Raw genomic sequence first — 15,913 nt, forward strand, 5'->3', positions numbered from 1 at the left:
ATGTCTGAAGTTGAGGGAGCTTGCAATTTAGAGAATTTGGAAGTACGTCCAATCGGCTTGACAACTACAGACCACGTGTAACACTGCCAGCCCAGGACCTCCACATCCGGCTTCTTCACCTTCTGGATAGTCTGAGACCAGCCACCCGGACAGCTGATGAAACTGTGGGTTTGCACCACCGAAGAACTCCTGCAGAAACTGTATCAGGGAAGCTCATCTACACACTTGTCATCCTCACCAGGGTCTTGACCTGACTGCAGTTCGGCATTGTAACCGAATTCAGTGGGCAAATGCTAACCTTCGATGGCTACTGGTACGCTGGAGAAGTGTGCTCTTCACGGATTAATCCCGGTTTCAACTGTACCGGGCAGATGGCAGACAGTGTGTATTGCGTCGTGTGGGCGAGTGGTTTGCTGATGTCAACGTTGTGAACAGAGAGCCCCTTGGTGGCAGTAGGTTTATGGCATTGGCAGGCATAAACTACGGACAACTAACATAGTTCCATTTTATCGATGGCAATTTGAATGCACCAAGACACTGTGAGGAGATTCTGAGGCCCATTGTTATGCCATTCATCCGACGTCATCACCTCATGTTTCAGCATGATGTACAATGCACGGCCCCATGTCACAAGGATCTGTACACAATTCCTGGAAGCTGAAAATGTACCAGTTCTTCCATGGCCTGCATATCACCAGACATGTCACCCATTGAGCATGTTGGGATGCTCTGGATCAACCTGTACAACAGTGTGTTCCAGTTCCCGCCAATATCCAGTAACTTCGCACAGCCATTGAAGAGGAGTCGGACAACATTCCACAGGCCACAATCAACAGTGCTGCATAAGGCAGCACTGTTGATTGGCAAATGGTGGCCACACCAGATACTGACTGATTTTCTGATCCACGCACCTACCTTTTTTGATAAACCAGATATCTTCATCCAGCAATTGTCGAAAGACAGAGGGAGGCAATATGCTCAATCAAACCTTCTCGTGGACCTGGTACGAAAAAAAACATGGCTGTTTGGCTGCCCAGCTCGCAACACTTTGTGAAAAAAATCACCACATTTTATCTAAGCTAATTGACTGAGTCAAATTCTTTGGTGCATTTGAGATAACACTAAGGGGACAAGATAAAACACAAGAATCCGAGAACCCAGGAGTGTTTAGGGGACTTGTTGATTTTGTGTCATCGCTGGACACTGCAATGAAAGAGCACTTGGACACAGCTACGGTTTTTAAAGGCACGTCCCACGAGCTACTAGACTGTATGCTCTCCACAATGCAAGAGCACATTGTACAGGAGTTACAGAACACTGACTTTATGTCCATACAAGCGGATGAGACAACCTATGTGATGCACTGTAAGCTCGCCATCATTTGCCGCTACATTGACGCAGCCAAAACTGTGCAAGAGAGATATTGGGGATTTGTGAAATTGGAAGGAGGCACCAACACAGACACCATCAACAGGACTCTCCTTGAAAATCTGGGCCTACTTTTTCCAGAGCAAGAAGCAGACATGATAAATCATATTGGTCAAACATATGATGGGGTAAGCGTGATGCGAGGTTCAACTGGTGGTGTTAGTAAGAAAATTTAAGACATATAACCGAATGCCCACTTTCTCTACTGTTATGCACACCAAATAAATGTGGTGATGCAACAAGCAGCAGCATCAGCAGTTACACAGGCTTGTGTATTTTTCTCAGATTTAAGGAGGCGCTCAACCTGCTTCTCACGATCCAACAAAATAAATGTGTTGGACAGCACAGTGCGCTGGAATTTCCAGAGCCGTGTTGTAAACACTGTGCATGAAAATAAAGGTAAAATATTGGAGTGCTTAGAAACCATTCTAGCCTCTGATGACTTTGACAACATCACTGACAGGGAAGCCAAGGGATTCTCGACGATGTTAAAGGATTTTCTTTTTTCCCTTGATTTGTTCCAGCACATAATGCCCCGAGTGGACATTCTTTTTGCACACCTGCATAAAAGAAGAATTGATGCTGTGCAAGCACAGGATGCCGTCAAATACTTTATGGATGTTTTGTCCAAGGTACGAGACTCCGCGCCATCGCTCTGTGCCATGTACACTGACGCAGCTGGAACCAGAAGAGGTGTTGATAGTGGTGGAAAGCAATGACAGGTATGAGGTAAAATAGTCTACAACCTAATTAAAAGCCCTCTATTAATTAAATAAATCATTATTATTGGCATATTAATATTCAGTTTACATTGATTAGACCTATACTTGATAGAGTTGTATGGATAGTGTGTGTTCAATGCGTCTAGCCTAATGCTTGTCAAAATCATGGGCATTAATATGGAGTTGCCCCCCCCCCCCCCTTTGCTGCTATAATAGCCTCCACTCTTCTGGGAAGGCTTTCCACTAGATGTTGCAACATTGCTGCGGGGACTTGCTTCAATTCAGCCACAAGAGCATTAGTGAGGTTGGGCAGTGATGTTGGGCGATTAGGCCTGGCTCGCATTCGGCGTTCCAATTCATCCCAAAGGTGTTTGATGGGTTGAGGTCAGGGCTCTGTGCAGCCAGTCAAGTTCTTCCACACCAATCTTAAAAAATTATTTCTGTATGGACCTCGCTTTGTGCACGGTGGCATTGCCATGCTGAAACAGGAAAGGGCCTTTCCCAAACTGTTGCCACAAAGTTGGAAGCACAGAATTTTCTAGAATGTCATTGTATGCTGTAGCACAAAAATGTCCCTTCACTGGAACTAAGGGGCCTAGCCCAAACCATGGTAAACAGCCCCAGACCATTATTCATACTCCACCAAACTTCACAGTTGGCACTACGCATTCAGGCAGGTAGTGTTCTCGTGGCATCCTCCAAACCCAGATTCATCCATCGGACTGCCAGATGGTGAAGCGCGTTTCATCACGCCAGAGAAAGCGTTTCCACTGCTCCAGAGTCCAATGGCGTCGAGCTTTGCACCACTCCAGCCAACGCTTTGCATTGCGCATGGTGATCTTAGGCTGCTCGGCCATGGAAACCCATTTCATGAAGCTCCCAACTAATAGTTATTGTGCTGACGTTGCTTCCAGAGGCAATTTGGAACTTGGTAATTAGTGTTGCAACCGAAGACAGATGATTTTTTACGCGCTACACGCATCTGCACTCGGCAGTCCCGTTCTGTGAGCTTGTGTGACCTACCACTTTGCGGCTGAGCCGTTGTTGTACCTAGACGTTTCCACTTCACAATAACAGCACTTACAGTTGACCAGGGAGCTCTAGCAGGGAAAAATGTGATGAACACCTATGACGGTGCCACACTGAGCTCTTCAGTACGGGCCATTCTACTGCCAATGTTGGTCTATTGAGATTGCGCGGCTGTGTGCTCAAATTTATACACCTGACAGCAATGTGCGTGGCCTGTTGAAATTGGAAAAAACCTGCCTGCATTCTGCTCCCCCCCCCACCTACTTAGCCAACCAGGAGTCGCTAATGGCAGGTACTTAATTCAAAATGTGTTTATTCTGTTGTTGCTAGCGATATTCAAACAAAAATATGGAAAAAATGGTTGAATACCCCTGGCCTTCATACAGTAGTACAGTCGGGTTCCCTCATACAGTAAGCAAGTACAGATCCCTCTCATATATAAAAAGAACAGTTCTGTGATATATGACCTACCAGCAGCAGCATGGGTCTCCTCCATGTTGTGAGGCCAACAATCCCTGACAGGATCACCTGGAGAAGAAGAAGAAAAACCGATACAGAAATCCGCAATGTTACATACTGTATACCATGTGCATACACAGACAGTAACCCCCCCCCCCCCCACACACACACACATTTTTGTCTCCATTTAAGTATTTTGTATTTATTAGGACCCCTAATTAGCTGCTGCCAAGGCAGTGGCTACTCCTCCTTGGGTCCAAACAGGAAACACAACAAATAAAATACATAATATACATAAATATACATACATAGAACTACATTTACATTACAATTTAGCCATTCAGCTCCCATCCAGAGTGACCCACAGCTAGTGCATTCATATCAAGATGGAAAGGCGAGACAACCACATATCACAGTTGTATCCCAACCACGTATCACATACACTACCGCTCAAAAGTTTGGGGTCACTTAGAAATGTCCTTGTTTTTTAAAGAAATGCAATTTTTTGGTCCATAAAATCACATCAAATTTATCAGAAATACAGTATAGACGTTGTTAATGTTGTAAATGACTATTGTAGCTGGAAACGGCTGATTTTTTATGGAATATCTACATAGGCATACAGAGGCCAATTATCAGCAACCATCACTCCTGTGTTCCAATGGCACGTTGTGTTAGCTAATCCAAGTTTATCATTTTAAAAGGCTAATTGATCATTAGAAAACCTTTTTGAAATTATGTTAGCACAGCAGAAAACTGTTGTGCTCATTAAATAAGCAATAAAACTGGCCTTCTTTAGACTAGTTGAGTATCTATAGCATCAGCATTTGTGGGTTCAATTACAAGCTCAAAATGGCCAGAAACAAAGACCTTTCTTCTGAAACTCGTCAGTCTATTCTTGTTCTGAGAAATGAACGCTATTCCATGCGAGAAATTGCCAAGAAACTGAAGACCCCCTACAACGCTGTGTACTACTCCCTTCACAGAACAGCGCAAACTGGCTCTAACCAGAATAGAAAGAGAAGTGGGAGGCCCTGTTTCACAACTGAGCAAGAGGACAAGTACTTTAGAGTGTCTAGTTTGAGAAACAGACGCCTCACATGTCCTCAACTGACAGCTTTAGGCCAGTATCCCGGAGTCGCCTCTTCACTGTTGACGTTGAGACTAGTGTTTTGCGGGTACTATTTAATAAAGCTGCCAGTTGAGGACTTGAGAGGCGTCTGTTTCTCAAACTAGACATTCATGTTTCCCCCTCCCCACTCCCAGACAGTCCTACCAAAATACTTGCTTGAAAAATTGCTAAGAAGCTATTTTTGTTTTCAATCAAAATGGTAAAAAATATATATATATATATATATTTTTTTTACCTTTATTTAACTAGGCAAGTCAGTTAAGAACAAATTCTTATTTACAATGACGGCCTACCCCGGACGACGCTGGGTCAATTGTGTGCCACCCTATTGTGTGCCACCCTATGGGACTCCCAATCACAGCCAGATGTGATCTATGTAGTAATATTATCCGTATCTCAGAGCAATTTGCATTGGTAGTTATAGCCTAATGTTAGCTAGCTAGTTAACATTTAACCTGGTTGGTTAGCTACCTGCATATTCATGCAGGGTAGTAACGTTATGAGTTGGGATTATGGTTCATTGTTTAGCTAGTTAGCTAGCTAGCTACATGTCTAAACAAAAGACTCCACTATGCAAGAAGCCATTTCAATAGAATGTTCATAATGTCACTGCGACAACTAGACGTAGCTGGTAAATTCGCTCTGGCTATCTACTCCGTTTTCAGAGCACTCGTCTGAGTGTGTCAGAGTGCAGAATAAGTGACGAATTTACGAATGCTCAACACCCGTTGAATATGGCCGGTGTCAGTAAACATTGGCAAAAAAACGTCATTAAATTGTTGCCAGCAGCACAGTTGCAGTCACCAACGCTCTGGATAACATGAAAACAGCCTAACCAGCTCTACTAGGGTAAGTAAAATGGTAAGAGTGAGCTGTTCACTCATTTGTGTCTGGAAGTAGCTAGCCAGCTAGCCAACGTTAGCCAGTTAGCTTGGGTGCTTGACTGCTGTTGTTAGGTCCGAATGCTCGGATCAACCCTACTCCTCGGCCAGAGCGGCCAGTGTGCACTCTGAACGCTCTGAGAGCTCACCGCTTTGAATTTACTAACGGACAATCTGACAACGCTGAGTTTACGAACGCCCAGAGCGCACTCTGGCACTCCAGATTGAATTTACGAACACACCCGTAGTATAAACCAGCCTTTAGTCTTGAAATCTTTAGTACACGGCCTCACATGGTTGTTTAGTACACGGCCTCACATGTGAATCCCTAAAGAGCTGGGTGGGGCTAAAGCTTAAGAGGGTGTGAATGATGCTGAATGGGTGTAGACTAAGAAGAGCATTTAAGGGCCATTTTCTCAAAGGTGAGGTTACACGTTTATCAACTTTCAAAGCAGAAGGACTTTGTTCCTCAACTGCAGTGTATGATATACCATTTTCTAGCACAGTGTCTACTGTTATCCAATGTAAAAAACACAATTTCAAACGTTGCTACATAAGACCGAATCCAGCCGGTCAGTCACACATGGTGTGTGGATGTTGTTTAAGGTTGTGTGAATGTTGTCTAAGGTTATGTGAACGTTGTCTGACATAATGAACTAAAGCAGTGAGTGGTGGGTTCCTTCAGCTTCCTTTGTAGGCCATTGCGCCACACTTCCTAACAATAACTAGAGTTAGTTGCTCAATAGGCCTTATCTCCCTTACACCCACCCATGTTCCAGGAAAGCTGTGTATGCCGAGTGAGTTGCTGTGTTTTGGTGAGGAGTGATTTGCCAGTGGACATTAAAACAGACTTGTACAAAGGCCAACAGAAGCCTACAACACCCCAGCCCTTATAGATCAATGTGAAACCCCTATAATGTGGTGTCAAAGAGGAAAATGTAATTTGTTATCTTATATGGCTTGAAGAAGAGATAGGTTATCCTGTTCCTCTTAGTTTCTGTAAGATTGTTTCAAGTTGCCCTTTAAGTTTTTGTAGTCTGTTTTTATAACTGTTTCTAACTTTCTGTAAAACAATTGTTCATGGTTCCTGTTATCCCAGGATGTGTGGGAGAGTGGACATGTCCTTGATATGATTTGTCTGTGTCTGGACCTAATATCTGTGGTGATAAGCAGAAGCACCGGACTCATTTGAAGGGCATGTGAAACACCCCACCCATCCTCGGTCTGTATACGATGTCTGTGAAAACAAAAAGCACATTTATTTGGTTTTCCAATGCATGTTGAAATAAAGCTTTTGTATATTGAGATTGGACTGCCTTATGAGGGGGTTTTCCAAATTGTACTGTGTGGTTACATTAGTGTGTGGTAACATTAGTGTCCGTAAAAGGTTGATTTCTCTCCAGTGGTAGTTTCTGATTTAGCTGAAAAGTCCCAATAGTCTACTGAAACACTTTTAGTCTAATACTCTAACTGAAGTGGGCAGTTACAGTGGCTGGACTGATTAAGACTTAACAGGGCCATTATTTTGAGGTTTGACAACCCTGGCAGCCTCCACAGTATTGTCTGAGCAGCAGCTGTAGTAGCTTGACAATCATGTAACCCCTGTGTAAGAGACTTAGAGATGGTCTGCCAAACATGCACAAAAGTCATTGTACAATGCACAGTCCCACTTTAAAAGAACAACAACTTGAAAGGCTTTGCGTACCCTTTATAAGGCCTCCATAGATGCTTCACAAATGATACATATTGCAAACCCTGGTCAAAAGTAGTGCACTAAATTGGGAATAGGGTGCATTGTGGGGTGCAGCCCTGGTATTTCTCCATCTTGGTTTATAAAAAAATGTAATGTAAAAGAAAAATTCAGGTTTCACTTTTATTTAGTTATCACATTATTTCCATGCACCTGCAACAACTCAATGTGCAAGTGCTTTTTAAAAACATAGTAGTGTAATAAAAGGCCATAATGCATGTTGAGGACCATCCCTGTTGCCTGAGACTAATCTCCTCTCCGACACATTGATTCTAACCTGGTTTATGGAGAAACCTTATCGCTCTGCCACTTCTGCTTTAAAATCCTCCCCAAACGTAAGAACATGTTATAACACATTTTACAGAGGCCTAGTATAGATTCACTTATAAGGAATAGGCCCTATTTCCTACACAGTGCAAGCTCTATGGGCCTTGGTCAAAAGTAAAGCAATAAATTGGAAATAGGGTGCCATTTATTCAATAGGGTGCCATTTATTCAATAGGGTGCCTTTTAGGACTCGATCCAAGATGGACACCTTAGAGCAAGAAACATTCAATATCAATATCAACTTATTGTGGGAAGCTTGTGGAAGGCTTCCTGAAATGTTTGACCCAAGTTAAACAATTTAAAGGCAATGCTACCAAATACTAATTGAGTGTATGTAAACTTCTGACCCACTGGGAATGTGATGAAATAAATAAAAGCTGAAATAAATCATTCTCTCTACTATTATTCTGACATTTCACATTCTTAAAATAAAGTGGTGATCCTAATTGACCTAAAACAGCGAATTTTTTACTAGGATTAAAGGTCAGGAATTGTGAAAAACGGAGTTTAAATGTATTTGGCTAAGGTGTATGTAAACTTCCGACTTCAACTGTACAGTATGTGCTCCAATCCAGTTCACTCATAAATGGGCTAGTATCCAACTGTAGGGGCTACCAACATAAGCCACCCCATAATAATAATGTACTTGTCAGCACACAAGTCACCTAATACCACTGGACTCTTAAACAGCATCTAGATATGACACCAGGACATGACAGCTGACAAATAGTCCAGTGCTCTGCCATGTCTTTTGGTTCTGGTGGATATGATCTAATCCCCTAACCAGAGTGTGATTTGGGTAATAGTTGCATAATTGATAAACACTACACAACCTGTTGATATAGTAGACTAGCTATCATAGCTCAAGAATATGGAGTCAAAAAAATGACTGCCATCTTATTAATTATGTGTGAGATGTTAATAAACCTGAGGCTACTCACTGAAGATCCGACCCAGAAAGGGCATGAGTTTCGGATTGGTGGCGAGCTGCTGAGGGAGAGAGCTGAGAAGGAGAGCGCGACCATGGAGCAGCCGAGAACCAGCTGCAGTAATCCGAGGGAGAGCAGTGTGCGGCCGGGGAGAAGCGCTGGTAGCAGCTGCGACTGAGAACCAGACATGCGAGAGCTAGATATACAGCGGGGCGGCCGGCTCCTGAACGACAAGTCTGCCAACTGAGAACCCAAAGAAACCCTAGTTACAGGGTAACACGATCCGGGGAGAACTACCGGTATAGACATTGGAGACGCGCGACCAGGAGGAGAACAACAAACAACTGAACCTGGATGAGACTCAGCGCGAGGAGGCGGGTGATCGTTGTAGTTGTATTCCTAAATTAAAGAAGAGATCCGTCAGTTGGGGTTGGTCGATCTTAGCGTCGTTACTCCAGCCATGGTCGTCTCGAGGTGGCGGAGTTTGAAGTTTTAAAATAACTGCTGTTTGTGACAAGGGGCTAGGATTGCGTTTCACATTTTTGTCAGAGGCACAAGAAGGGCGCAGGAAGGGGCGCGTGTGCAGGAGTCTGGGCATAAACCGCAGGGACCCAAGTGTCCCGGCCCTGGGCATAAACGGCAGGGACCCAAGCTGCTAGGGGGCCCCCAACACCCTTTTTTAGGAACTCAGTCAGGGTCTCAATTTACTGTTGAGAGTTAGAATGGTAGAATAGACAAGATGCAATTTTGAAATTGGCAGTGCATCAGCAGTTTTTCCTCTTGTAATGTCAGTCACTGACAGTCACTCAATTAGCCCATGTCAGCGATTTTTTTTTAAATTGGTAAATTCGTCTAGCCAGTTATCTACACCTTACACATTACCATGCATGGCATTTGCCAATGGGCCCTAACCTCCAGGGCCCCCCTATATACGTTGTTAGTCACTCACACTCAGATATCATAATGAACATCGCATAAGTCAATCGCGTGGCTACCCAGACTACTTGCTCTGGCCACGCCCAGGGACCTTAGTTTCTTCTCCACAATGAGTCTGGATCGGAGTACCTCCCCGACCTTTCACCAAATGCGAACACCGTCTGATTGGTCCAGAAACCAATGGGTTGGGCCAGAGCCACAACACACGTGGGTAAAGTGGTGGTTCGTCATTGGCTTTGATACTCTGATTGGTTAGAGACGATCAAACCGGTAATTACTTTGTTTTGAACAGCAACCCTTGTGTGCCTCGTCACCACAAATGACTTCAGTGATGACAGTCAGAATTGCAGGAAATGAGCTTTAAAACTGCTAAATGTTCTATCCAAGCATCACAACATTTTGGGAATTGTAGGAAATTAGCTTTTAACTACAAAATGTTCTGTCCGCCCCATGGCATGAGTAGAATTGCATGAAATTCTATTTAAAACCGCAAGATTTTCTCTCCGCCCCATGGAAAAATGGGTAGAATTGCAGAAAATGTGCTTTAAAACCACAGCATTTTCTCTACGCCCTATAGCAAAATGTGTACAATTGCAAGAAATTAACTGATGTCAAGAGGGGGAACACAAAAATGTTTTATCCACAAGGTGGGGTGGTGTCACGCCCTGACCATAGTTATCTATGTTTTCTTTATTATTTTGGTTAGGTCAGGGTGTGAAGAGGGTGGGTATGCTTGTTTTGTATTGTCTAGGGTTTTTTGTGTGTTGGTGTTGGTAAGTCTAGGCATATGTACACTATGTCTATGGTGGCCTGAATTGGTTCCCAATCAGAGGCAGCTGTTTATCGTTGTCTCTGATTGGGGATCATATTTAGGTTGCCATTTTCCCTTTTGGTTTTGTGGGTTTTTGCCTATGTGTTTGTTCAGCACTCTTTGTATAGCTTCACGGTTCGTTTTGTTGTTTTGTCAGTTTTGTTCAGTGTTCATTCTTATAATAAAGAGAATGTACGCATACCACGCTGCGCCTTGGTCTCCTCCCTACGACGGCTGTGACAGGTGGCCCCCAAACCAAATCTTGATTAGGGCCACCAAAAAGCTAGGATCGGCCCTGCGGGTGAGATTAGGCCACACATCCCCAACTGTCATTTGCAATATTTGGGTGTGAAAGTATTCAACGATTTCTTAACTCTTCAGGTAGATTTTATTTTGAGTCAGGCCGCCGTCATTATTTGCACCAAAATAAATTTATAAACGTAATTCACTAGCCTAAATGTCTTGTTTAGATGTGTTTGATGACAGCTGACTGTAGTAGGTTATGCAAATGTATATTGTCTTATAGAAACTACAATCTACTCTATCTGCATTGTGTTTTGATCAGCGTACATATGACCAAAGGATCAGGGTTGGTGTTCTTTTATTCTCTGATAATGACAGGAAAAATGTCCATAAACAAATGCTGTTATATGCCAAAGTCCTCTCTTCCACATAGGTACAGTAGACAGGACAATATAACAGTAATCTAGTTTCACATAACAGTACAATATACGGTAAATGCAATGTACAGTATGAAATAGAAATGTACAGTATAGTCTATGGACCTAGGCTAGCTAACTTTCTCAATGACAGCCTGGTGTTGTACAGTACGTGACGCGCACCTGCAAACTACTAACAGTAAAATATCGTCAAAACATCTTCAACAAAAACACATGACATATTTAATGACAGGAAAAACTTTCATGGACAAATACTGTGCTCCCCTTTTAACAACAAAAGGGGACATGAATAGCCATGCAAGCCCAATGACGACATGTAGCCTACAGTAGAAAGTACAGTAACGTTATAGCATGTACAACATTCACAAATCAACAGATACAAATTGAATAAATTACTGAAATACATGAATATCTCAATATACCGGTGGGAGACCATTATAATACACTGTCAGTGACCATATAAACTCATTGTAAGTGTTTTAACATATAGGCCTGATTATGATTTTCATGGGACAATTTTTCAGAACCCTACCTCTTCCACATGGGTACAGTAGTAGACAGGGAAGAGTTAAGGGGGGCAGGGGATGTTTGAGGGGGAATGCAGAAGGGAGTGTGCAACATTAAAAAGGGCACTTACAACAACAAAGGGAATGTACAGTAATATCAGGCATGGAACTATTGAAATGTTGTGTAATTATACAACATATTAATTACAACATGTTGAATTACGCAAACATCTGGAGAGTATGAAAAGAAAAATACTTGTAATGACTTCGTATATACAAGCCCTCAGTTTTACCAAACCACTTATTAGGTAGCTAAATAGCTACCTAATAAAAGGTTGAGAGAATAGAGATTGTGCAGGTCTAAGCACTCTCTATAGAAAAATTAGGACTAAGGCCATACCTCTACTTTTGTTGTGAACTAAAACTTCTCAACATCTAAGTTTATTCCCTTATCAATAACGGGGGACTTTTTCCTACCATTGTCCTTTAGTGTCTACAATTTGTTCTACCATAGAGTATCATTCTACACACTGGCTTGATAACCCTCCCAAACTTAGAAGGGGGGTGACTGCCTGCATGGGGGCTCTTCCTAGGTTGTTCTTGGGCAGGAGGGCATTGAGAGGCAAGGAAAGAGGAGGGGGATGAAGGGTCACCAGCACCAGTAGCACCAGCCACAGGAAGCTCATCTGAGGTGAATGTTCATCTGTGGGTTACTTGGGCTGAGGCTGCCAGTGTCTTCAGCTGAAGACTGCACTGTTGAACACCAGAAGCTTCAGTCTTAGGTGTATTACTTTGTTGGTTACAGCGAGCAGAGACAAACATGACCACAAATCATGATCAACAAGTTTTAATGTTGTTCCGCCATTGCCACACATATACCAAAGGTGACGTCAAAGGGTGTCATAATACATTGCTTAAAACCACATCAATACATCAGGCACATCCGTCACATGGGTGTCACTTCCCATACTGTTGTCGCTCTTGAAGCTGGGGTCAGACACATCCTGTGTCTCATCCAAGGGGAAGAAGTTTACTTGGAGCAGAAGGTTTCTCTGCACCACCTTCTCATTTCCACTATGACCCCAGATCTTGTAGATGTGGAGTCCAGGCTTTGAAGCCACAACAGTGTAGACGTCTGGTTCCCACTTGTCGGCAAGCTTGGGTTTTCCTCTGCATCCCTTGTTATCCACAAGAACTTGGTCACCAATGGAGCTAGGCTGGATTTGACTTTCTTGATGTACTGGTCAGACTGGTGTCTCTGTTCCACTGCAGAGTTCTTCTGAGCTTGGAGCATAACAGACTGGAGGTTGCTCACCAGGGTCTTCACATAGACATCGTAGCCACAGACAGTCTCGTCCTGAAAGACGTTCTTGAACATCTGGTCAATAGGCAGCCTAGGTACTCTCCGAAACATCCAGTAGAAGGGTGCAAAGCCAGTGGTCTCATGAGCAGTACAAATGTACACAAAGGTCATGTTCTGGATCATCTGGGGACACTTCTGCTTTGACTTTGGGGGCAAGGATCTCAGCATGTTGCCTAGTGTTCTGTTCAACCTCTCCATGCCACTACCCTCCGTAGGATGATAGGCAGAGGTACAAGACTTCTTGACACAGGCCAACTCCAGGAGTTAGGCGATGAATTCACTTTGGAAATTCACTCTCTGGTCTGAGTGGAGACGGGTAGGAAATCCATAGACACAGAATAAGTTGTCCGTAAGCTTCTTCAAACTTTCGTTGCTATCTGGTCCCAGCAGGGGAATGCATGTGCCATCTTGGTGAAGTGATCACTAATCACTAGGACAGGTCTTGGTATAGTTGCGGACGTCTTTCTCCATTACGTGCCATAAAAACCTCTGACGGGCGAGGGAGACGGTGCGTGGCTGGCCACCAGGCAAGGCCTCCTTCCTCAGAGTCTCAGGTAGGACGTATGGAATCGCTTGCTCTTGTTAAGTGGATCATTGGAAACTCTGTACAATATATCATTCACCAGTGTGAGCATTTCTCTTTGTTTCAGATTCTCCCGAGCGAGCTGGTTGTCATTGTGATGCTTACGTTTGAATGGTCTGCACTTCCTCTCAACATATTGGATCACTGTGGAGATGGAGGCATCATGTTGTTGGTGGGGCTTGAGCTCTTCTATGGACAAGGAGGGGAGTGTGTATTAGCTAGCTGGGGCAACGTGCTCCTGTGGTCCACTAACAAAGCAGCTCTCTGTTGAGACGCAGACTCCCAGTCTTCATGAGAGGAGAGTAAGACTGACACGCCATCCTCAGACAAGGACACATCCACAGACACACACAGGGAGGAGTTATCCTAGGACTTGCGGCTGACATGTCTGGCGGAATGCATCCTGCATACATCCATCTTCCACATCACACACTTTCCTAAGCAGCTCCAAATATGGCTCAGACAAGAGTCGATGACTCGGTGGCTTCACAAACGGGTCCCTGCTCAGTGCGTTGGGCACAACATTGTTTCCCTGGAATGTGTTTGATCTCAAAGCAGTATGGTGCAAGCTTGGAGACTCAGCGTAGCTCACCTGCATCCACCTTGTGCTTGGTCATGATGTAGGGCAGGGATGGGCAACATAATTTTTTTTGTGGCCCCCACTCCCATCAATGTTGCCCATCCCTGATGTAGGGTAAGTATACCCATTAAGCCCATTTCAATCTTGGTATTCAAAGAAAAAAAGAAAAATGTTCTGCCATTTCATGTTTCAACCAGTTCATGTGGTTGTTGTATTCATACCAGTTTTTATTCTTAGCCAATCAGATGATTTATTATTAAGTTATAAAGTATTCAGACCTCTTGACTAATTCCACATTTTCTTGTTACAGCTGAATTAAAAATGTATTCAATATTTTTTTACTCTCACCCATCTACACACAATACCCCATAACGACAAAGTGAAAACAGATTTTTAGAAATGTTTGAAAATTTTGTGAATATCAAATACAGAAATATTTAATTTACATAAGTATTCACACCCCTGAGTCAATACTTTGTAGAAGCACCTTTGGCAGTGATTACAGTGAGTCTACAAGAGCTTCACACACTTGGATTGTGCAACATTTGCCCATTATTGGTTTCAAAATTCTTCAAGCTCTGTCAAATTGGTTGTTGATTATTGTGAAACAACAATTTTCAGGTCTTGCCATAGGTTTTCAAGTAGATTTAAGTCAAAACTGTAACTCGGCCACTCAGGAACATTCACTGTCTTCTTGGTAAGCAACTCCAGTGTAGATTTGACCTTGTGTTTTAGGTTATTGTCCTGCTGAAAGGTGAATTAATCTCCCAGTGTCTGGTGGAAATGTAATGATCGTCCTGGAAAGAAGGTGACCAAAACGCAGCGTGGTAAGTGTTCATTATAATTTAATACATAACCTGAACACTGAAACAACAAAAACAACAAAGAGAGTGAACGAAACGAAACAGTTCTGTCTGGTGCAACAACACAAAACAGAAAACAACTACCCACAATACACAGGTGGAAAAAGGATACCTAAGTATGGTTCTCAATCAGAGACAACGATAGACAGCTGCCTCTGATTGAGAACCACACCCGGTCAAACACACAGAAAAGAAAACATAGAACACAAGACATAGAATGCCCACCCCAACTCACGCCCTGACCAAACCAAAATAGAGACATAAAAAGGATCTCTAAGGTCAGGGCGTGACAGGAAAGCAGACGGAACCAGTTTTTCCTCTAGCATTTTGCCTGTGCTGAACTCAGCATTTCCCAAACTCGTGATCAAGGAGATGACTTAATACTGATTTCTCTCTTCCATCAGAAGCAATGGGTCAAACTGAATTTGTAATAAAAGGAATGACCTTCTACTGTGCTAAGTAGGCCTAACTCTCGGCATCAGTAGACTATTTTAGTGTATTTTTAGGAACAGCTTAACAGGAAACAGCTCAGCCAGGAGCATCACTCAGATCTATCATGAGTTCTAGACATATTTACAGTAGCCTATATAGATACACACAGTGGCAAGAAAAAGTATGTGAACCCTTTGGAAATACCTGGATTTCTGCATAAATTGGTCAGAAAATCTGATCTTCATCTAGGTCACAACAATAGACAAACACAGTCTGCTTAAACTAATAACACACAAACAATTACACGTTTTCAAGTCTTTATTGAACACACCGTGTAAACATTCACAGTGCAGGGTGGAAAAAGTATGTGAACCCTTGGATTTAATAACTGGTTGACCCTTCTTTGGCAGCAATGACCTCAACCAAATGTTTTCTGTAGTTGCAGATCAGACCTACACAACAGTCAGGAGGAATTTTGGACCATTCTTTTTTACAAAACTGT

At 43.1% G+C, this 15,913-nt stretch overlaps 1 protein-coding gene across 1 annotated transcript in view; it reads right to left on the reverse strand.

Annotated features, from left to right (window-relative positions):
• Window positions 1–9,925, reverse strand: part of LOC139576362 (endosomal transmembrane epsin interactor 1-like) — a 68,408-nt gene extending 58,483 nt beyond the window's left edge. The window contains exons 1-2 of the mRNA XM_071402397.1: window positions 8,670–9,925; window positions 3,651–3,707 (exon numbers count right to left, since the gene is read on the reverse strand). Coding sequence (XP_071258498.1) covers window positions 3,651–3,707; window positions 8,670–8,966 — 354 coding nt within the window. The 5' untranslated portion in view covers window positions 8,967–9,925. The remainder of the gene's footprint in view (window positions 1–3,650; window positions 3,708–8,669) is intronic.
• Between the last annotated feature and the right edge of the window lie 5,988 nt (window positions 9,926–15,913).

Source organism: Salvelinus alpinus, chromosome 5 (genome assembly GCF_045679555.1).
Source record: "Salvelinus alpinus chromosome 5, SLU_Salpinus.1, whole genome shotgun sequence".
NCBI lineage: Eukaryota > Metazoa > Chordata > Actinopteri > Salmoniformes > Salmonidae > Salvelinus > Salvelinus alpinus.